At 35.7% G+C, this 23309-nt stretch overlaps 2 protein-coding genes across 2 annotated transcripts; one reads left to right on the plus strand and one right to left on the minus strand.

Annotated features, from left to right (window-relative positions):
• Nucleotides 1-1675: 1675 nt before the first annotated feature.
• On the minus strand, nt 1676-5350 carry LOC110628766 (rhamnogalacturonate lyase B). The gene is made up of 16 exons (XM_021775567.2): nt 5110-5350; nt 4903-4978; nt 4702-4823; nt 4560-4610; nt 4358-4477; nt 4159-4278; nt 3946-4081; nt 3684-3854; nt 3446-3601; nt 3216-3322; nt 3029-3119; nt 2732-2873; nt 2444-2603; nt 2242-2358; nt 2046-2172; nt 1676-1972 (listed from the first exon to the last, which is right to left on the minus strand). The coding sequence occupies exons 1-16, from the start codon at nt 5166-5168 to the stop codon at nt 1727-1729; spliced, it is 2001 nt and encodes a 666-aa protein (XP_021631259.1). The 5' UTR covers nt 5169-5350; the 3' UTR covers nt 1676-1726.
• Nucleotides 5351-19486: 14136 nt separating this feature from the next.
• LOC110628781 (TRAF-type zinc finger domain-containing protein 1) lies at nt 19487-20843 on the plus strand. Its single transcript, XM_021775580.2, has 5 exons — nt 19487-19726; nt 19909-20044; nt 20122-20259; nt 20342-20391; nt 20507-20843. Exons 1-5 carry the CDS (start codon nt 19683-19685, stop codon nt 20664-20666), a joined length of 528 nt encoding a protein of 175 aa, XP_021631272.1. The 5' UTR covers nt 19487-19682; the 3' UTR covers nt 20667-20843.
• The last annotated feature ends 2466 nt before the right edge of the window (nt 20844-23309 follow it).

Below are 23309 nucleotides of genomic sequence, written 5' to 3' on the forward strand. Positions count from 1 at the left end.
ATAAAAATTAAATTAAAATTTTAAACTAATTCGATTGAATTGATTTTTCCGATTTAAATGCTTACCGATCCCTATATATAATTCTTGTTTATTATATATGCATTCATTATTCATATAATAAATTTATTTTTACCAGTTATTATTATGATTTCATGTGAATCCCACCTTATCCATAATCAAGATAAATTAATTATATATAATAATAATAATAATAATAATAATAATAATAATAAGTTTATTTATAATTTTTTTATAGATATTTCTTAATCATCCTTTGATTAAGTAGTTCAAGGTTAATTTTCAATTTTTAGATTTTTAAGAAACTAATTTAAAATATTTCATTAATGTAAATTTTATATATATACAAGTTGAGCCTAATATATGCATGAAATCTTAGGAGAACATGTTAAATGAAAAACCTATCATTGAATAAACAATCAACACAAACCCTAGACTGAAAATGTAACAATAACAAGGACAAAAGCTAAATTAAAGTAAACAACTGAAAAATATTGAAGAAATTTTCATAGTAAATAATCAATATTTCAACAATTAGTATACAAAATATCGATAAATTTAATCGGTAAATTTATTTTTATATTTTTTATATAACCGAACTGAATAATAACGTATTAATAAACGGATTATAATTTTTTTAATTTAGGGAGAGATTCAATTTTCAATATTCTATTTTTTTTAAAGCAAAAAATAAAAATAACTACATAATTCGGTTGGAAAAATAAAACATGCACTAAATAAGCATCTTGGTTTAGGCATGGCATCCTTTTAAACCCTAAAACAATATATTAATTAAGATTATTTTATACAAGTTAATGGGTAGGGGCAAGGTGAAGACACCAATAATCATGAAGGTTTGGTGGCAGTCTCAAGAGACAGCTTGCTATTGGCCTAAACCCATGTGAAGTAGCCAATTAAATTCGATCTTAGCAGAAGATGTGAAGAAAATCCTTGGATTAAGGAACCCTAATTTCAAGATTAGATTATATAATTAAGCAGTAGTTATGCCTTCTGCTCCCAGATTGGCCAGGTGTCAATCATCAACAAATCATACATGTACGAAAACCGATAAGAAAAAGATACGTAACCAATATTTTCCATTAATTTATCATCCCAACAATGGAAAAAGTCACTTTAATGAGTCACCCCACCATTGAAAATCACTTCTTTTTAGTTGTGATGTTAAGAGAAGCACATGAACTTTATCATGACTTAGAAATTTTCTGCAACCAAGAAAGGAAGATTTTCAGATATGTTTTCTTTCTTCTGAATTCTAGTTTTAGTTATATACATTTATTCTATCTTCTTGTTATTTTCTACTTTGAACTATTTCTAGTTTTTAGGGTTTGTCTCCCTTCACTTTCCTTCATTCCAAAGATATTATTATTGCATCACTAAAGCTTTTGCTGTTAAAATCATATAGGGAATAACTAAAGCTTTTGCTCTTTAATTTGTTCAGATGGGCTGGGTTCAACGGCTTCTATCTAGAACCACTTCCGTCTGCCTAATAAAAATAAAATATAATTTTTCAATTTAAATTATATATTTTTACAAAATAATTAAATAAATAGTATATACATAGATAACATTAAAGTATATATTTAATAATTTTGAGCAAAATCGAATCGAAACCACTTATGATTTCATGCATCATAACTATAATCAAGGAGTAACTTGTTTGCCTGAGATTTGAATCATTTCGAAACTATTAAGTACTGGTAAATGAAGGACCTTCGAAGCGAATATAATCATACATGATTCCACAGAAAGGACTTTTGCTTCTTGATTGTGTTAGATAAATTGTGTTGTTTTTTTCTCCAAGTAAATCGCCAGACACATTGATGTTGTATAACCAATATAATCCATGAATTCCATGTCTTGCAATGGCATTATCCCTGCCTATTAACCCTGTTGTAAAGTGAGGTCGACGCCGATTTGGATCATTGAATCGAACCTTCCAACCATAATTAAAGTTTCATTAGCTAGAGTAATAACTAAACTTGTGGCTTAAATGTTAATATATATACCTGTAGTTCTGCTGCAGAAGCTGATGCTAATGCCACTCTGAGTGTGTAGCTTGCAGTTTGATTCACATTTTCTAGATCGTATTTTATCTGCCATGTAGTTGCTTGAAATGTTTTGTTCCTTGTGTTCCTGTACAATGGAACTCTTAAAGTCATAACAAGAAAGGAGTCTATAAGAATTTAAACTCTTGACGAATACCTGGGAACCTGAGCAAAAAACCAATCCTGACGATAATTGCTAATGCCAATAGTGTAGATGAGATCTTGGGTAGGGTACATATCAGTGTATCTTTGCCATAGTCCATACTGCCTAAACCTGTCAATTGAAGAGAAAAAAGATTAATCCAAGGTTTGTTGTTAATGAAGTAAAATTTTATTTAAAATTAATGACAGAAAATTACTTGTCTGTGGGGTGATTCGTATATAGTTTATTCTGGAGTGTTGGATATGTATCTGGTATAAAAAACTCAGCAGCAGTTCGATCAGGGACGCCTATTTCCCAAAGGGTTGGACCATTTCTTGGTGGCTCATACACAAGAACACCCAGTTCAATTTCATATCCTACATTTCAAAAAAAATAATAATAAACTGAAAAGTTGAGTTCAAATTCGAATATGAATAAATTATATATATTTAATCACTTAACCAAATTAAATCAAGCAAATAAATAGTTAAATATGTTTAGTTACCTGATTGGACAGTGATATTACCATCAAATTTCCAATCTCCAATAATACCAGGAATCCAAGCATATAAATTATATTCTCCAGCTCGAACATTTTCAATTAAGAAATATCCTTCCTTATTAGCTCGAGTCCAAAATTGATAGCCCTAAAGAGAAATACAAAAAATACAATTCTAACTTAGATTAACTATTATTACTTGCATCTAATAAGTGGGAAAATGATTTACAAACAAAAGAAAATTTTAATGTAAGGGCAGAAGGTTAAAGGATTAAATCTTCAGGTGCATTTGTTTATGATAACCTGAGAATCTCTTTGCCATGAGCCCACATCTCCAGGTGCAGCCAAACCCACATAAGCAGAGCCAGCCCACGTTAGCCTTTTATTAACGTACCTGAAAATATCATTAAATTCTATTATTCAATTATGAACATAAACTTCGGTTCAACACTAAATAATTATATAAATTTTGATATGATAATACTGTTACCTGTCGTGTATTAATAATTGGCCTGAAACGGATCCTCTTTGAAATGAAGATGGAAAATCCTCCGACTCAGGAAAATCATATGGCCAACTTTCCACTTCTACCAACATCTAATATTCATCCTCAAAATTTTTATTAGTAAACTTTCAATTTTCTTTTAAATATGTAGAAAATAAACCATTATTTTTTAAAATACTCAGACTGATCATTAAAAAAGAAAAATATATTCATACCTGCTCTTTAGCATCTTCCCAAAGTAATAAAGGGTCCTCATCTATTGAAATGGAGTTGATGAAGACGTACACAGGACCAAAAACTTTTTTCCATGGTTTTCCATTCCTGTATCTCGTATCCAAGTCCTTCCCAGAGTAATGGGTACTCGTAAACATCTGCATTTAATTGTAAATTAAAATAAAATATAAATTACAAAATAAATAAATATATACTCAGATTTTGAGAGAATTGACTTACGGAGAGAGCAGTGGGGCCTACATGAGAGGTGAGATCTTGCTTAAGAGGCCCACCTGCTCGAAACTCATCACTAGGCGTAATCACCCAAAATCCCACCGGTGGATCCTCTGAAATCCACCCATGAACCCTGTTATCTTTGTTCTCACATGAATATTGATACTTATCATCCACCTGAATCCAAAATTTATTATTACAATTACAATTTAATCCTTTTTGTAATAAAAAATATTAACCCATCATGGAAAAATTTACAAATTGCTACCTCTCCTTTATGATTGGGATTAGTTGGGTCAGTTAAGAGAACAGCTTCTGGATAAGCTAGGCGTTGTCCTTTGCGACAGTCTTTAACCGCTGGCATAACCCTTTGCTTGTCATCTGATATTACCATCGTATGAAACCTGACCATTCACTACACAACCCATTAACATCATAAATTAAATAAAAATTTAGTCTAATTTTGAGAAACGATGATTACTTATCACTTCGAAGTTTGAAAACGATTCGAATCTGATCCATGTCAAAGTCAGGCCATCCTTCTAAGCGTTCTAACGTTGTATACATGTAGATCCCAGAGCTGCCACGTCTGACTATATACCTGAGCAAAGTAATAAAAATTAATATCTATATAAATTAAATAGACTACAAATTTACTTGTGTAAGAATTAGAAATTCACCTCTTGTCTACGTTTAGAGGAGCTGTGTAGTTACCAATGGAAGCATTCCAGATTCTAGTGAATGAAACTTCCACTTGATTTTCATCTTCCATTATAACACTAGAGTTTGTTCCTTTTAATCTGCATAACATTTGGATTTTTTTAAAAAATATTTATAAATAATAAAAAAAATTCTGCAAATTCATGAAGCAAATTTGATTACCTATCATAGGCTACACGAGTTCCAGGCTTGTTCCACACAATATCCCAGTACCTATAAATCCAATTTATTTTTTTTTTATAATTATTTAATTATGTAAATATTAGCTAATAAGATAATAAAATCCAATTATGTAAATACATACCCTCGATTGCTTTCACCATTGTGAAATTCAAGTACGTTACCCATTTCATTATACTGTATTTCGGTTATGTCACCTGTTGGATTTGATAAAGTAACTTGAACAAAGCCATTATCAATCACCATCTGAAAATTATGATCAAATACTTTTAATTAGAATAATTATTTTTATAATTAATTCGATGATGAACAAGTAATTAATTACTCTGTGATTATTCTTCCAAGATAGCCGAACGTCAGGCCCTGGAGATGAGCAGTACGCATTTGGCAAAATCTCTCTTCTATCAATGAATTTAAAAAAAAAAAAAAGAAAAGTTAAAACCCAATTTTCATTTATCAGATTAATCATTTAAAGCGATATAAAATGTAAAGTAAAAAAGCAGATTATATGAAGGAGAGTAAACGTATGTACCCAGAAGAAACAGCAAAAAAGGAGATGAAGAAGAAGAAGAAGATCGACCAAACAACCATTGTCAGCCACCTTGCAAGAAAAAAGCTTCTCCTTTTTCTGCTGCAAAGAGCAACCCACCAGCTTATAAGTGAGAGAAAAACGAAGAAGAAAAGAAAAGAAAAGAAAAGAAAAGATCTTGCCCGCCGATATATTAGATATGTATATGTGTCAAGAGACTCAGAGAAACTCAGACATGAATCAGTACTGGGACCCCATGAAACCACTTTAAAAATATGCAGACAACAACTCAAGTATGTCTATATATATAGCAAAGTAATTAATGAGTGATAAACAGAGTCTGTTTGTGGGAGATTTTGACATGCAGTGAATTGGGAAAATGAAATTTTGATGATATCTTGGGGTTCTGCATGTTACATCTAGAGGGTGGTGCATGCTACATATGTGTAGGTAAGGTTCCCAAATCTAGACAGTGGTGTATGCTCTGCCTTAGGTGAAATTGTCATTTTTATGATGGACAAGAGAGAAAACTATTTGAAAACAAGTTTAATTTCCTCTCTTTTTCTTAGTTTTATATTCTTTTAATATTTTTCCTTGTTGAGTATCTGTATGATCAATATTTTTTTTAATATAATAATTTAAAATTGATAATTTGTCAAGGATAGTGATTGGACATTTTTCTCCCATTTGATTCTTATAAATTGAAAAATACTTGTTAAAAGCACCATCTTTTTAATAAACTGATCCGATTAAAATATGTATATTATATTAAAAATTAGGAATATATGGTAACTATTAAGTATTACTATATATATATGTATATATGGTAACTATTAACTATTAAGTTACCAGCCTTCTATTTATATATATACATATATATGGTAACTTTTAAGTATTACTATATGTCCATTTCAAAAAAAAAAAAAAAAGGATTACTATATATATATATATATGGTAACTATTAAGTGTTATTATAGATATTTATGAATAAAATAATATTTAATTTAATTTATTATTTATAAATTAGCAATTCAATTATACAATTATAATTCAATTTATTAATATATTAATTATTTATTAGTTTGTAATATGGTATTATAATTTACATATCGGTACATTAATTCCTTTTACAATATATATAAAAGCTATATTAGATATGGGGGTATATATATATATGCTTCTACTTTAATTGGTTGGAAATAATATATAAACTTATTATAGTTTATTTCATGAGTTAGGGGAATATAATTTTAAAATTTTAAAATTTAACCGTTTAGATATATTTATTGGTTGTCTGAAATTTAAGAATGGCTTTAGATGAGATATATTTTGATAAATTTGGTTTTTGTTTTTTTTTGTATTTTTTTATTTATTTATTTTTTATCTTTTGGTAACGTGTAATCATTGTCTTGTATGTGTATTTTCTTGCCACAGTTAAATTGACAATACGTATGGACATACGACGTTCTTTCTTTTTTTTTTCGTCAGGCAGCTATTTAATTTCATCTGCGTTATCTGAACACAATTTCGGACATCACAGAATCTATTTTACTGTAAAGGGAATGTATATTTGATGCTAGGATCCTAAGAGTGAATTCATGTCCAGTCTGGTTTGCCTAGATAGGCCCTGATCCCATAGGAGGCTTAGGGCCGCGTATTGAGTCTTGTTGGAGTTTAAACCCAGTCCTTCTAGTTTGGCCTTCATCAAGACCTGGGCGTTTGGAATTCGACCGTAATCAAGTACCCCTTTACCGATCCATTAATTATTTCATGATTTATAAAGGGTAAATTTTGAGATCTAAAATATTACCATGCGGCTCTAAGAAAGTTCTGTCAAAACGTCATTTCTCTGCCTTTTTCCATTTCAAATTTGTGCTTTTACTTTTGCTCATTGCTCTGTCTCTTGCGCTGCTTCTGCTATCTTGCTCTTTCTCTTCTTTGTAATCTCCAATTTTCCGATTCGAGGTATATCTTGCTCCTCTCATGACTTCTACTAGGATTTCTAAGGTGGTCAATCTAGTGTCTTCTGTCACTCCTTTTTTTTTCCATTATTTTTCTCGCGACCTCGCTGACACCCTAATCTTCAAGATTAGGGTTCCCTTGCCTAATGAGCACATAGTTCTCCCTAATCCCCTACCAGAAGGCCTGATAGATGTTCAGTAAGGGCGTAATTTGGTCTTTTTTGTAAAATAGCATGAGTTCGAGCTTACTTTTCTATTTACCCCTTTTTTTCATCGAGACCTTTTGGCACTTTAGAGTGACTCTTCGAATGTTATCTCCCAACTCTATTTTGTTTATGTGCTGTTTTGAGTCTATTTGCTTATGTTGGGGTTTTTCCCCTTCCTTCGAGTTGTTCTGTACATTCTTCCGTTTGGTTAGATCTAATTACAGATTTTATTATTTTAGTCTCCGAGTTGGATTGTCAATATTTATGGGGTATAAGGATTCTATTAAGGGTTAGGTAGAACATTTTGTTGTCGCTGAGATGAAGGAGAGCTCGGAAATTAACTGGGATATTGACCTCTCCTAGGGGGAGATTTCTCAGGCCTGTAACAAATTTCCTAGGTTAACCTTAGTATATCAAATTTTCAGGGCTGTAACAAATTTCCTAGGTTAACCCTAGTATATCAAATTTGCCTTCTTCGACTAACTTCTGTAAGGAAGAAATATGATGTTGAGAAGTGCATATACATGTCTAACCTACAGGACTACCAGCAAACTGATACCTTTTGATTTTTCCCCTTTATGTTCTTCTTTTGTTATTTTGAGCTTTGATTGAATTGATTTTTCCTTTTCAGCCTCCAACGTGCCAATGGATACCATTAACTTCCCCAAGAACTTCACCTTGTTTAGGGAGAGCATGAAGGACACTTTGGTTGCTTTCAAGGCCAACAAGTCTATTGCAAATGTGACCAGGGAGGTTTTTCAAGCAGCAACTACTGCATCGTCAGCTTGCCCCTCTGCTCGTATCCCCACACCTTTTTTGACTTTGGTGCTAGTGTCTGGGGCTCTCATTCTGCGACCTCAAAGACGTCGGTCTTTGATAGGCGGTTGTCGAAGCCGTCAAAAATAAACTTATTAAATGATCAATAAATAAATTTGCAGATAGTGGCAATAGGGTCGAACCACAGGGAATTGACACTAAAGACCTTCCTAATAATGACCAAGGCAAATAAATAACAAATAATTAAAAGAGGGGGTTTTGATTTGATGAACTAAAACTAAATGGCAAAAGAAAGCAATAACTTAAATAGATGAGAAATTTCAATAAGAGAAAAGCTTCTAGTTGAAGTATGGATCTTATTTCAGATTGTTTAGAATTGATCATTGATTCTTTAATTCTCCTATTTATTCCAATAAATTAGTTTTGGATGTGGAAGACGCTTCTCACAATCCAAATTCCTCCTTAGTTCTAGTTTGATTAGGAAACGTTCGCTAATCAAACACTAGTTAACAAGTTGCCAAGGAACGTCCTTGGGGCATTATAGCATCGAACAACTGTTAACTGCATTAAGACTTAGAGAAACCTAATTCTAACATTGCCAACCGCGTGGTCAAGTTTAGATCATGCAATTTGATTAAATGTGAGTTTAAATATTCTAAGCAATTACGGACCTAAATTATTTAAACAATTGTTACTCAAGCAATTAAAAGCAATGGGCCCTTATTGATTCTAAAAGTAAAGCAACAATTATAGCAAGATCAAATTGCATAAATATTGGAAATAAATAGAAGTTTAACAATGGAGATTTAAATCTCCCAATTCATCACAAAATCTGAAATTCACCAACTTCAACTAGAAAAGAAGGAGTTTAGCCACTCATGGTGGACTAAATACACAAAAAGATGAAAAGAAAAGAAAAAGGAAGATGCTGGAGAGTTTCTGGCGAGTTCAATTCCTCAGCAGAAGATGTCCCGCTGGTTTGGAGGTTGCCCCTTTTATAGCTGAAGAAATCTCTCCTTTTAGGGTTTTGAAATCCCTTTTTGGTTTGGCTTGTGATTCCTCTTTTGATGTTGAATTTGATTGCAACTGGAATTCCTTAAGTGAGAAACTCTTTCGTGGCTCTTGGAATTGATTTGGTAGTGATTGAGTTGGATTTGGACTTCTGAAAACTTGAAATTCGGTTTCCAGCTGTTTTCCCGCCTCTGCTGTCAAGTTCTGCTGTCAAGGTGATTTGCCCAGTTTTCTGCGAGTGATTTGGGCAAATCACCGGGCAAATCGCTCTCTGGGATTCAGTCCAGTTTCTGTCTCTGTAGTTCTGCTGTCAAGGTGATTTGCCCAGTTTTCTTCGAGTGATTTGGGCAAATTACTGGGCAAATCACTTTTGCTGTCATTTTCTGCACTTTTTCTCCAACTCTTCAATTTCTTCCTTTTCTACAAAAACATAACAAAAACACAATTTAAGCTAGAAAAATATGTGAATAAACAGTAAATAATATATTAAAAACATGGCTAAATTATGCTTGATCAAATACCCCCACACCTAGCTTTTTGCTTGTCCTCAAGCAAACAATAACTTAGCCAATCAAGTTCCTTTTTCCTTAGAGCCTAAGTACCACTTAATCAGCCCCCCCTAGACTCCTAATCTGAATTATCACAGTATAGAGTACATGCACTAAGGTCATCCTCTCATTTCCTTGTTTCCTTTCACCTACCATGGTCAAGAGAAAGGTTTTTGAATCAATCATGCTTATTCCTTTATGTTAGTTTTAATGCAACCCCTAGAAGTGACCTGCCATCTTCTCTCTTTCTCCTTTTTATTTAATTTATATTTTTATTTTCAGCAGCACTTATTCTTATCCTTGCCTGAAAAAGTCACTAACCTTTTTACGCGATTGTGTACATGGGTGATACACCCCCGGTTACTCAGTTAGTCACTTGTTCAAGTGGCTACTAGCTCTGTTCATAGTCTAGACCATCGAAACTTATTCGCTTGAAAAAGTTACTGACCTTTTTACGCGATTGTGTACATGGGTGATACACCCCCGGTTACTCAGTTAGTTACTTCTCCAAGTGGCTATTAGGCTCAGTTCATAGTCTTAGACCATTGGAACAAGTTTGTGATTTGTGCTTTGTGCTGGTTTTTCATGATAATTTGGGCAAATCAGCTCATAGGGAGTTACACTCACTTTGTGTTTGCATGTATTTGTATTTTAATTTCCCTTGACCTTAGCAAATTTAAGGATTCAATTCAAGAGAAAAACTCCCTAAGTGAAGGTAACATACTGTGAATGATTCAATTTAGGCTTAAAGGGGTGGTAGATCAATGGGGTCATGAGATAAGGAAACTCTTTTAACCTTGTTATCTAAGTTGAGTAGAGCAAAAACCAAGACAAAATTCTGTGTGTGTGTGCAAAACGTGTGAAAAAATTCTGGTGTGTGCAAAAAGGGGTAAGAATAATGCAAAAAGAAAAAAGAAACAAAAAGAAACAAAAAGAAACAAAAAGAAATCAAAAAGAAATAAAAAAGAAATCAAAAGATGGTGTGATCAGTGAATAAATACTCTCCAGTACCCCCACACCTATCCCACATATTGTCCTCAATGTGTGAATAAACATATAGAAAAATGAAGGAGAAAAGGGAAAGATATTTCCTGGCCTGGGGGTGATTTGACCAGTGACTTGGGCAAGCACTGGGCAAATCACTGGGCAAATCGCTATCTGTCACGGTGCTGGGGCAGAAAAATGTTGAACCAGCAGCTGCAACATGCTTTCCATGTGCTGCATCCTGTCTTGAGCCTCCGCCGAATGGTCTTGAGGTGCCTTTTATGTCCTCCAAGGTCCACCCAATTTCTTTTTTGTGCTTCCTTAACACATCAAGGAGCTTTTCTTCTTCTTTTTGGCTGAGCTGGTTGGAAATATTTACTGGAAGTGTATTTCCAGCCTCCAAGTATGCATATTTGAGGTGGCTGGGCAAGGGCTTCAGATCTGGTGTATCTGCTGTCTGCTGGTTTTCTGTCTGCTTGCTGTCTGATTTGGGCTGTGATCTGGGCAAATCACTGGGCAAATCACTCTCATCCAGCAAGTTGCAGCAGTCTGCTGTTTTGTCTGCTTCAGAGATGTTGTTGTCCACTTCTTCTCTCCTGCAAAGACCTTCATAAAGTAAGTTTTCTTGATCAAAATTAAAAACTTCTTGACTTAAATTATCAATAACATCAAGGCCATAAACATGAGAAACATCATTGGGGAATTTCATGGCATCATAAACATTAAATTTGATAACTTCCCCTTCAAACTCCATAGTCAATGTTCCATCATGCACATCAATTTTTGTTCTTGTTGTGCTCAAGAATGGTCTCCCAAGTAAGATATCAGAGGTGGTGTTGCTCTTGTCTTCCTCCATGTCAATAACATAAAAATCTGCTGGAAAGACTAATTGGTCCACTTGTACCAACACATCTTCTAGCACTCCCTTGGGGTAGACAACAGATCGATCAGCCAATTGGATCATAATGCTGGTGCCCTTAAGTGTACCTGCATTCAACAAGTTAAAAATAGAAAGAGGCATGACATTTATTGAAGCTCCAAGGTCACACATGGCCTTCTTTATTCCTATGTTGCCTATTTTGCATGAAACCGCAAACATTCCTCTATCCTTGCATTTGACTGGTAGTTTCCTTTGGATGACAGCTAAAACACATTCCCCCACACTTACCTTTTCACGTTCAGCAAGTTTCCTTCGGTTGGTGCATAGCTCTTTGAGAAATTTAGCATACCTTGGAATTTGCTTCACAGCATCAAGTAGGGGAATGTTAATTTCCACTTTGCGAAGTGTCTCCAATATCTCTTTTTCCTCTTTTTCCTTTTGGGACCTTGCAAATCTCTTTGGGAAAGGAGGAGGTACCTTGAATTTCTCCATAGGTTGCTGTTTCTGCTTTTGACTGGATTCTGTCTGGTCTGTGGGTGATTTGCCCAGTGATTTGGGCAAATCGTTGGGCAAATCACTGCCCTGATTACTTTCTGGCAGAATGTCTTCCATGGCCTGTTTTTGCAATTTTTTAGCCTTGCTGTCTTGCAGCTCTTTTCTACTCCTCAATATGATGGCACTAGTATTTTGCCTTGGATTTATCTCAGTTTGGGAAGGTAGCTTTCCTTGTGATTCAAGCTTACTCAAGGATGAAGCCATTTGTCCCACTTGTTGCTTCTTTGCTGGCTGTTCATGAGCTGTTTGAGTGGTGTATGTTGCTGGTTCAGCGAGTGCAACAACTTCTGGTTCAGTGGTGTCAATTTCTGAGGTTGCTGGTGTTTGGACAGCAACAAGGGATGTAATGGTGGCAGATTCAGTACTTGCTGATTTTTGGACAGCAGGTTCAGCAATTGCTGATGTAATTGTGGAATTTTCAGCAGGTGGACAGCAACTGCTGTCTCTATTTGCAGTAGGTTGAACAGCAGCAAAGTCTGAATTTTTTACAGTAGTTGCTGTCTCTTGGATGGCAGAAGCTTCAACAAGTGTTGTTTGGGCAGTAGTTGGTTCAGATTCAAGTGTAGTGGTGATTTGTGCAGCAGACTCAACAGCTCGGTCTGTCTCTTCGTCATCGTCCCATATATCTTGAAGTCTTCCTCTCTTCTTAATATGTATGCGTCCACTGAGTTGACCGCTTGATCCACTTGCTGTTGGAGAATTTTCCCAGAAATTTCCAATTTCCTCACCATCTCTTCAAGTTCCATATTGGAGTTTTGAGGTGTTGCTTGGGCTTGATAGTTTTGGTAGTAGTCAGCCCTTGCATAGCCATAATTCGGATTGTCCCCCCAACATGGATTATATTGCAGATCTCTTTGGTAGTCATGGTAGTGGTCTGTCCTAGCATAGCCATAGCTCAGATTGTCTCCTCAACCTGTATTGTATGTGTCAAGGTAGGGATTATGTCTTGGTTGTCCATAGAATCCTTCAAATGCATGTGCTTGTTGAAGTTGTTGAACTTGTCGAGCTTGACTATAATTTCTCACAATAGAGGTTAGTTCAAAAATTTGAGAAGAGAGAAAAGACATACTTACCGTAGCCATGCTTGTAAATCAGCCCTGGTCATAAAAAGGAAAATACGTTAGTTTAAATCAATTCCCCGGCAACGGCGCCAATTTTTGATAGGCGGTTGTCGAAGCCGTAAAAAATAAACCTATTAAACGATCAACAAATAAATTTGCAGATAGTGGCAATAGGGTCGAACCACAGGGAATTGACACTAAAGACCTTCCTAATAATGACCAAGGCAAATAAATAACAAATAATTAAAAGAGGGGGTTTTGATTTGATGAACTAAAACTAAATGGCAAAAGAAAGCAATAACTTAAATAGATGAGAAATTTCAATAAGAGAAAAGCTTCTAGTTGAAGTATGGATCTTATTTCAGATTGTTTAGAATTGATCATTGATTCTTTAATTCTCCTATTTATTCCAATAAATTAGTTTTGGATGTGGAAGACGCTTCTCACAATCCAAATTCCTCCTTAGTTCTAGTTTGATTAGGAAACGTTTGCTAATCAAACACTAGTTAACAAGTTGCCAAGGAACGTCCTTGGGGCATTATAGCATCGAACAACTGTTAACTGCATTAAGACTTAGAGAAACCTAATTCTAACCTTGCCAACCGCGTGGTCAAGTTTAGATCATGCAATTTGATTAAATGTGAGTTTAAATATTCTAAGCAATTACGGACCTAAATTATTTAAACAATTGTTACTCAAGCAATTAAAAGCAATGGGCCCTTATTGATTCTAAAAGTAAAGCAACAATTATAGCAAGATCAAATTGCATAAATATTGGAAATAAATAGAAGTTTAACAATGGAGATTTAAATCTCCCAATTCATCACAAAATCTGAAATTCACCAACTTCAACTAGAAAAGAAGGAGTTTAGCCACTCATGGTGGACTAAATACACAAAAAGATGAAAAGAAAAGAAAAAGGAAGATGCTGGAGAGTTTCTGGCGAGTTCAATTCCTCAGCAGAAGATGTCCCGCTGGTTTGGAGGTTGCCCCTTTTATAGCTGAAGAAATCTCTCCTTTTAGGGTTTTGAAATCCCTTTTTGGTTTGGCTTGTGATTCCTCTTTTGATGTTGAATTTGATTGCAACTGGAATTCCTTAAGTGAGAAACTCTTTCGTGGCTCTTGGAATTGATTTGGTAGTGATTGAGTTGGATTTGGACTTCTGAAAACTTGAAATTCGGTTTCCAGCTGTTTTCCCGCCTCTGCTGTCAAGTTCTGCTGTCAAGGTGATTTGCCCAGTTTTCTGCGAGTGATTTGGGCAAATCACCGGGCAAATCGCTCTCTGGGATTCAGTCCAGTTTCTGTCTCTGTAGTTCTGCTGTCAAGGTGATTTGCCCAGTTTTCTTCGAGTGATTTGGGCAAATTACTGGGCAAATCACTTTTGCTGTCATTTTCTGCACTTTTTCTCCAACTCTTCAATTTCTTCCTTTTCTACAAAAACATAACAAAAACACAATTTAAGCTAGAAAAATATGTAAATAAACAGTAAATAATATATTAAAAACATGGCTAAATTATGCTTGATCAGTCTTACCTAAAGCGCCAACATCTTCTATGGCTCCCCCCACTCCGAAAGAAGTCCACAAAGAGCCCATCGTGATTAGCGAGTCGGCAGATAGCAGCTCAAAGGAGGGCACTAGGTCTCCTCCTTTGAACGTTTCCCCATTAAAGCTGTGGGGCTATTACCATAGAGGGTCGGGCTGCTAAGCGCGCTAGGACTTCAGAGACTATAGAGGCAGTTCCTTCCCCTCTTGTTGATAAGGGGAAGAAAGTGGTAGAGAACCTGTCTTTTGCTCCAGATAATGACCTACTTAATGCTGTTGAAGTTAGTGCTGAATTGACACCGGCCTTCGTAGCTGAGATGCTGTATAGCAAAATCTTTGATGGGGCTCTAGATGCTTCTAACCCCCATTTTCTAGCCATTGTCAGCCACCTGGCCTGCGCTATTAAACAGTAGGCGGCTTAGACGCCCTTAGAGATAGTCTGAGGGAGATGCTCTTTATGGTAAGCTTTATGTCTTTTTTAATACTTCTAAGTTAAAAGGTTTTATAATTTTGATTTTTTTTGTTACAGTCTTTCGGCATGTATATGGAGATTGATGCCCGGAATCGATCTCTTCAGAGCTCTATGAACCATCGCATCAATGAGGTGCGCCGGGAGGAGAACCTGATTGCTACAGCTGAGGCCCATGGCATATTATTAAGTTTAAAGGGTAAACTGTAACAGCCCGGCCCCTTTCGACCGGCCCTGTTACCGCTCATAGCCCGTGACCTTCCTCTGGGCCCAGCCACTGTGAGCAGCTCTTAACATCCCTTCACCCTCACGGGTTCCAGGCAGGATTTATCCCCTTGGGTTCTCGTCAAACGCATCCTTCCCCAAGTGGATTTGGCCCAAATTTCCCTTAGGAAATTAGGTCGCCTCCCCCACTGCTCGAACCCTTGACCTCCCACTTTAAGGGAATAGTCTGGTGAGAGTGAGTACCAATTGTATAGTACCAATTGTGGTACTCACTCTCACCAGACTATTCCCTTAAAGTGGGAGGTCAAGGGTTCGAGCAGTGGGGGAGGCGACCTAATTCCCAGAGGAAGGAATTGGGCCAAATCCACTCGGGCTAGGGCGGGCCGTAATGGCTCCCCCGAGGGACAAATCCTGCCTGGAACCCGTGAGGGTGAAGGGATGTTAAGAGCTGCTCACAGTGGCTGGGCCCAGAGGAAGGTCACGGGCTATGAGCGGTAACAGGGCCGGTCGAAAGGGGCCGAGCTGTTACATAAAAATGGAACAATTGGTACTCACTCTCACCAGACTATTCCCTTAAAGTGGGAGGTCAAGGGTTCGAGCAGTGGGGGAGGCGACCTAATTTCCTAAGGGAAATTTGGGCCAAATCCACTTGGGGAAGGATGCGTTTGACGAGAACCCAAGGGGACAAATCCTGCCTGGAACCCGTGAGGGTGAAGGGATGTTAAGAGCTGCTCACAGTGGCTGGGCCCAGAGGAAGGTCACGGGCTGTTACCAATTGTTCCATTGGAACAATTGGTACTCACTCTCACCAGACTATTCCCTTAAAGTGGGAGGTCAAGGGTTCGAGCAGTGGGGGAGGCGACCTAATTCCCAGAGGAAGGAATTGGGCCAAATCCACTCGGGCTAGGGCGGGCCGTAATGGCTCCCCCGAGGGACAAATCCTGCTTGGAACCCGTGAGGGTGAAGGGATGTTAAGAGCTGCTCACAGTGGCTGGGCCCAGAGGAAGGTCACGGGCTGTGAGCGGTAACAGGGCCGGTCGTACGGGGCCGGGCTGTTACATAAACTAGGCAAATAGATGAGTTAAGGGAGGAGGTTGCCAGGTCGTCTCAACGGGTTTCTGCGGTGGAGTTTTAGCGAGATGTAGTCCTTATACAGTTATTTGCCTTGGAGGAGACTCACCAACACGGCGATGAGGCCTGAACTCAACACGACGAGGTCGTGGCTCATGCTACCATTCTCCAATAATCGAATTGAAATAAAATAATTGAAATTTTTAAAAATAAAAATCGAATAGAAAAAAATAAAAAAATTCAATTAAAATTTTAAATTAAATCAATTCAATTGATTTTTTCAATTTTATTAGAATACTATTGACCCTACCAGACCATAATATAAAAAATTAACCTAAGGAACTATGTGAAAAGAATTATATAATATATACATTATTTTCTAGCTAGTTTATTGCGTAATTAATTAAAAATATTCAGTTAATTTTATGTAATAAATTATTATATTTACTATATATGATTTGTTTAAAATATAGAAAAATAACATTACTCGTTAACTTCATTGATTCAACTGGTTAATAAATTGGCTCACATCGAATTACTTTATAATTGAATAAAATTATAAATTAGAACAGTTTTAAAATTTAATTCGTTAATTTAATCGATTATTTTAAATTTAATAACAATGATCTTTATAATTACTATTTAGATATTTTTCTCATTTTAAAAATTCATCTTATTTTTTATTAAAAATTATTAAATATTTTTTGTGTGGATTTTTAATTTATTTTTAATTTTTAAAATTATCATCACCACAGTGAATACAAACTTAAAAATTTTTAATTCAAACATTAATTATATTTAAATTTATAAAAATACTTGAAAATTTCGAACTAATATAAAAATTAATACTTTGTAATTAAATTTATATTTGCACTGATAATCTGTTTATAATTTTAAAATTCAATTTTTCATAATTTTATTGATTGAGCCAAATATTTAAAAATTATTAATAAATCTGACAATGTATCAGTGTGAATTTGAAATTGGGGAAGTTTTAAAATTCTTCATCATTCTCAATTTTTAGAAACCCAATTTAATTAATATCTTATAAAATTATTTTTACAAAATTATCTATTAAAAAGAATATTTAATTTGTTATGTAATTTTATATTATTTTATCACTACTTTTATATTATTAAAAATAATTATAAAAAATAATAATGTTATAATTTTAATTTTTATTATTAATAATCTAAAAGTAAAAATGCCGAAGCACAAACAACCAAAGCCCAATTGCTCTTGGAAACCATGAACCATAGTAGGGGAGAGCATTTTTCGGTCTAAACCGAAAAACCGAACCGAACCGATTAATTTCGGTTTTTCGGTTCGGTTAGTCGGAATAATCGGTTTGATTCAGTTAGTATATTTAAAATTATTCGATTTTTGATTCGATTCGGTTTAAACATGTTAAATAACCAATCAAATCGAAAAAATCGATTTAGTTACTAGGCCTGAGCCCATGCCCGAGCCATTCCCTGGCCCTGACCTATCGTACCCAACCCAACCCAACACCCCAACCCAGCACTCTGTGAGACCTATTGTACCCAACCCAACCCAGTACTCTCTGAGTCCATCCCTTTCGCCGAACCCCTCAATCCCATTCTCCAATCTCCCGATTCCCCCCCTGAACCCCTATTCTCCTGAATCCTGATTCCCCCCGATCGTCAATCTTTTTCTCGTTGATCGCTGACCGTCGACCATCAACCTCTTTCCCGTCGATTTACTGAGTTTCGCCGCTGACCGTGGACTGATCTCTTGAGAGCAGAGGTACTACCGCTTTTGGCAATTTGTGTTACTTTTAATATTTGTTTGTCTTGGGTTGGGTATGGGTTTACCCAAAAGTCAAAAGGAACCTAGTTCGAAGGAACAAGTTAGAGTCACTTCAATCGCTACAAGCAGGAGGATCACTTTTGGTGAAAGAAAGAGAGGTCCTGCCGACGGAAGACCTTGGTGTGATCGCTGCAACTCTGCTATTCCGGGTTCTTATTGAGCGTAGCCATGCCCGAAAGATGCGAAGAAGAGAAAGGGTACAACTTCCAGCCGAGAAGAGAACAAGAGCCATTCGTTTTGGATAATACTAATTTTAATTGTTTATTAATTTTATTTCTTGAGATGGGCATCTTAAATTTCGACAGATTTCGGTTTATTAAATTATTTTGTTGAAATTAGAAATAAAAAATTTAAAAAAAATACAGATTTCGGTTTGAACCGAACCGAACCGATTTTTATCTGTTCGATTCGGTTCGGTTATACCTTCATAATCGGTTTTTTCAGTTTTACAAATTTTAACAAATCGGTTTTCGATTTTATCGGTTCGGTTCGGAACCGAACTGACCGATTGCACAGCCCTACCTAGGGGTGAGCATTCGGTCGGTTCAAAACCGAACCGAACCGAATAAACCGAAAATCGAAATTTTGGTGTTTATGAAAACCAAACCGAACAGATTTTGGTCAGAAATCGAATCGAACCGAACCGGTCTGATTCGGTTTTAATAATTTTTTTATTTTTTACACTTTATTTTTAATATTTTAAAATTTAATTAAAATATTTTAATCTTAATATGATTTAATTTCTCTATATTATTGAAAAAATATATTATTATCACTAATCGGTTCGATTTGGTTTTTTCGGTTTTTTTCTGATCAAAACCGAACCGAACCGAAATAACTAAAGTTTTTGAAATTAAAAACCGAACCGAACCAAAATGTATAAAAAACCGAATTAAATTTTTAAATCAGTTCGATTCGATCGATGTTTTTGGTTTGAACCGAATACTGCTCACCCCTAACCCTACCATAGAAGCCGCAACAAGATAAAAATAAAAAAATCCGGTCTGGGCTACAGATGAGGAAATCGAGGTAAGGAAATTTAGAGGATCTCACCCGTCATCTTCAGAGTTTTAAGAATCGGACAGCCCATCAAAGGAAAAACAGAAGGATTGTAGAAAATCTTCGACGTTAAGGAAAAAGGACGACACACTTCCGTAGCCACAATTGACTTTTCACTTACTGATGAGAAAAGACAATTATAGGCCTATTATTCCAGATAGGAGTTGCATATTTGAAATTGCCACATAAAAGCTAACCTTAGAATATAACTCAAACATCATGCCTTGCCTCTCTTGAAAACATTTGCCAAGACGAAGCTAAGAATCTAAAACCAATCCTTTCAAGATATTAAAAAGCAAATACTTAAGACGACGATTATATTTTTCCTGATTTCTTTCCTTCAAACGCTCTACAAACCCTCAGGTGGATGAATCCTGCTGTTTCTTTAACCAACTATGGCGATTCCTTCTGTACAATCCACAACAACATGCACGAACTGGTTTGTCATCATTATCTTTATGTGTATGTACATATATGTATACATTCAGGCATCTCGATCTTAGGAACTGGTTGATATAAGTTGTGTTTGGTTTCCAAGAAAATGGGCTGGTCATGTTTCCGAGAAGCATATTTTTAATTTTCTTCCGGAGTAATATAGCTAATAGTTTATTGTGTCAACAGTGATAAAACAATCCCATTACCAAATATCAATCTGCATATCGCACATTGCACCCGTAACTTAGAAAGATGCAAGTCTTGTGGAGAAATGATTCCTGTTAGGCACGCCGAGAGACATTACTCGATCAGACATGTTCCGGTAATTTATATTTCCTAGTATACCTTACAGAATTAATGTCGGAAGTCAGGAGTTTAAATCCTGACAGATAATTTCAGGTGGCTTGTAAACTATGTAATAAGACAGTTGAGCGAGCAAATTTGGCTCTGCACAAATGTCAAAGCTGTCCGCTGAGAATTGTCAGCTGCGAATATTGCAACTTCCGGTTACCTGCAGTAGAGCTCTTTGAGCACCACGTAGGAAATTTTCAACTTCTCTATTGCATAGGTCGATTTTCAATTCCTTTACCATCTAATGCTAATTTTGTAAACACCGTAGGAAATTTGTCGGAATCAAAGGCTGAGTTATCATCGTTGCCGCCCCCGCAGGTATGTCATTGAGTCATGAAATTAGCAAGCATTTGGACAGTAAATCCTGCAAGTCATTTGATTATGCTTGAAATCTTTCAAGTTATAACATATCAAAGAGTGTTTGCATGTGAAGGGAAAATCGTGCACAAGGGGCTCCAAGAAGGTGGTCGGAGAAATCTTGGCCGCCAAAGCAATTTCTTGTAACAGTTGCTATAACCGGAGCTGCTATTTTTCTGAACTCGGTTTTCTTTCAAAGGAAGGATGATAAAGGAAAATCGATACACTACATTTGAGAAGATTATGATCCTTTCTTTACTATGAAGGAATTGTAAACAATGTCATCCACACGCTCATCTCATCTATAAATTTGAATGTTTCTATTCTTACAACTGTAAACATGGTATGAATATGTAAGAGAAATTTGAAACAACAGTTAAAATGTTCCATTATTTTAATTTTTTTTTATACATACGAGGGTAACCCCTCAAACACCGGTAATCCGATAAAAATAAGAAAAACTGCAAATTATCATGTACTAATTTGCCTCAAACCACTGACAGTTGATGTCACAACTAGATTAACGGGTCCATTCGCAATACAATTTGTTTGTTTATATACATGTCTAACCTTACTTGTCAATTGAGGTATAGCAACTGACGATATTAATACAAAACATTAGTATGGCACAAGTTCTTATTTATATCAGTTTCCATTAGAGCAAGGTTCGCTTTAGAGTCCATTTCAACCATTAACTGTTTGATATCTATATTCCATGTTACCAAGAGACCAAATAATACAACATGTAACTTCGCATCTATTGAGGAACAAATACCCAGACGAATGTAATAATTCTTCAACCATGCTCCACACCAATTGCACAAGACCCTTTGCACCTCCCCTTCCTGGGTTCCCTATAGCCGCCCCATTTGTGTTTAATTTAACCCAATCAAGTAACGAAGGTTGATAAGCAATATTTATCAATGTTTGGGCATGGTCTGAAGTTCTATTACTCTTTGAACACTAAATTTAAAAATTCTGTGCTAACTGCAACTTAAAACAATTGATTTGTTGGCTTAAATAGCAATGAATGCCATGAAACACATCTTCATTCTTCTGTTTCCATAGCCACCACAAATCTAAAAATAGGACCTGTGCAGAAGATTTACAAAACACATATTCATTCCTCTATTTCCATAGCCACCATAAATTTAAAAATAGGACTTGTGCAGAAAATGAATCAAAACATAACATACATTTAAAATTTTGTACCTGAGAAAACCAAGTAATCATATCCATAGACAAGAACACACGAAGATAGTCAGACCTCCAAATGCAAGACCAAAATTTATTGATCCCTCGGACAATTTCAAAAAATGTGAGGAATGTCCTCTACTATTATACCACAGAAGGTACAACTTATGTCTTCTGAAAAACTACGCTTCTATCTTTCCATATTAGTCATAAGTTTCCCATGGATTAAAATCCAAATAAAACACGGAATACATTGAGAAACCAAAACACTCTAAATCATCTTCCAAATCAAATTGGGAGTTGCGAATGATTCATCATTTAACAAAGCATATGTCATTTTAACAGTTAAGTGACCACTATGCATGAGCTTCCATGCCGTTTGATCCATACCACAAACATCAGCTATAAAAAACTTACCTTCCACCAACTTACATCCCTCATCAGACAGGTATGGTGTAATAACATTCTAATTCTAATCATCATTCTTCCAGTATTGAGCGACCATAACTTGTTCACACGAACTTAAAAGGGGCTTGATTAGAAAATCATGAAGAGGCCTCTTTCCAATCCGAGTATCGTTCCAGAAAGATGCACTCATTCCATTGCCTATAGCCATACATAAGCCTTTTTGCAATAGCCTTTTTGCAATAATGGAAAGCTGTTAACAACACTTTTCCAAACAGAAGAGCTAGTAGGCTTAGATACAAACACCTCCAAATTTGAACGCGAGTGAAAATACTTACCTTTTGGCACTTGCACCCATAATGTGCGATTTTCTTTCAAAATCCTCCATCCCATCTTGGCTAGAAATGTTGAATTCATTAACCGATAAGAATTTAACCTTAAGCCACCCTGGTTCATTGGTAGACAAAGCTAACTCCAGTTTACCGGATGAACTCTTTGCTCACAATGAATATCCCCCCCTAATAAACCTCCTAATCCTTTTATCAAATTTATCACACACTGATTTTGAAATATAAACTGATTGTATCAAATGGTTAGGAAGTGCAGAAAGGACAAATTTAGCTAATGTTACCCGACCAACAAAAGAAAGTATTCTCGTTTTTCAACCTGTTAAATGATTGTCCATTTTTGCTAACAGATCATCAAAATGATGCCTGTTAACACGTCCCTACACCTTTGGAATTCCTAGATACTTGCCAACAGATTCAACTTATGATATCCCAGCAACAGAGCAAATATCTTGTCTTTTAGCATCATCTACATTGGCTGAAAATTTTTTTTTGATTTTTGAAAATTCATTCTTTGTCCTGAAGCAAGACCAAATACATCCAAACAGTCCTTAATTACCATCATTTGTTGAATAGAAGCCTCTCCAAACAGTAGGAGATTGTCATTAATGAACAAAAACGAAAACGGGGGACTAGGCCGACTTATTCTGATTGGACACCATTCACCCAAATTAATAGCTCTATTAATCAAGTGGCCCAACCGCTCCATAGCTAACACAAACAAATAAGGGGATGAAGGATCCCTCTGAAAAACCCCACGAGTAGGAGAAAATTGCACTGACATTTGGTTATCTCAATAAACCCACATATAACATTACCTTAGGAGCATTTCAATAATAGAGATCCAACTTGCTGGAAACTGAGCCTGAACAAGAGTTTCTATCAAAAAGTCCAATTGTAGCCTATCATAAACCTTTTTAAAGTCCACTTTAA

The sequence above is a fragment of the Manihot esculenta genome, chromosome 12, assembly GCF_001659605.2.
Source record: "Manihot esculenta cultivar AM560-2 chromosome 12, M.esculenta_v8, whole genome shotgun sequence".
In the NCBI taxonomy this organism is placed as follows: domain Eukaryota; kingdom Viridiplantae; phylum Streptophyta; class Magnoliopsida; order Malpighiales; family Euphorbiaceae; genus Manihot; species Manihot esculenta.

Bases quoted from the DNA above. Each gene is read 5' to 3' on its own strand.
- LOC110628766 (XM_021775567.2), bottom strand. From the start codon at position 5,168: ATGGTTGTTTGGTCGATCTTCTTCTTCTTCTTCATCTCCTTTTTTGCT. The intron at 2,359-2,443 runs GTAATTTTCTGT...TTCAATTGACAG, and splicing joins ACGAATCACCCCACAGACAA to GTTTAGGCAGTATGGACTAT. The intron at 1,973-2,045 runs GTATATATATTA...TATGGTTGGAAG, and splicing joins CTTCTGCAGCAGAACTACAG to GTTCGATTCAATGATCCAAA.
- LOC110628781 (XM_021775580.2), top strand. From the start codon at position 19,683: ATGGCGATTCCTTCTGTACAATCCACAACAACATGCACGAACTG. The intron at 20,045-20,121 runs GTAATTTATATT...AGATAATTTCAG, and splicing joins ACTCGATCAGACATGTTCCG to GTGGCTTGTAAACTATGTAA. The intron at 20,392-20,506 runs GTATGTCATTGA...TTGCATGTGAAG, and splicing joins CATCGTTGCCGCCCCCGCAG to GGAAAATCGTGCACAAGGGG.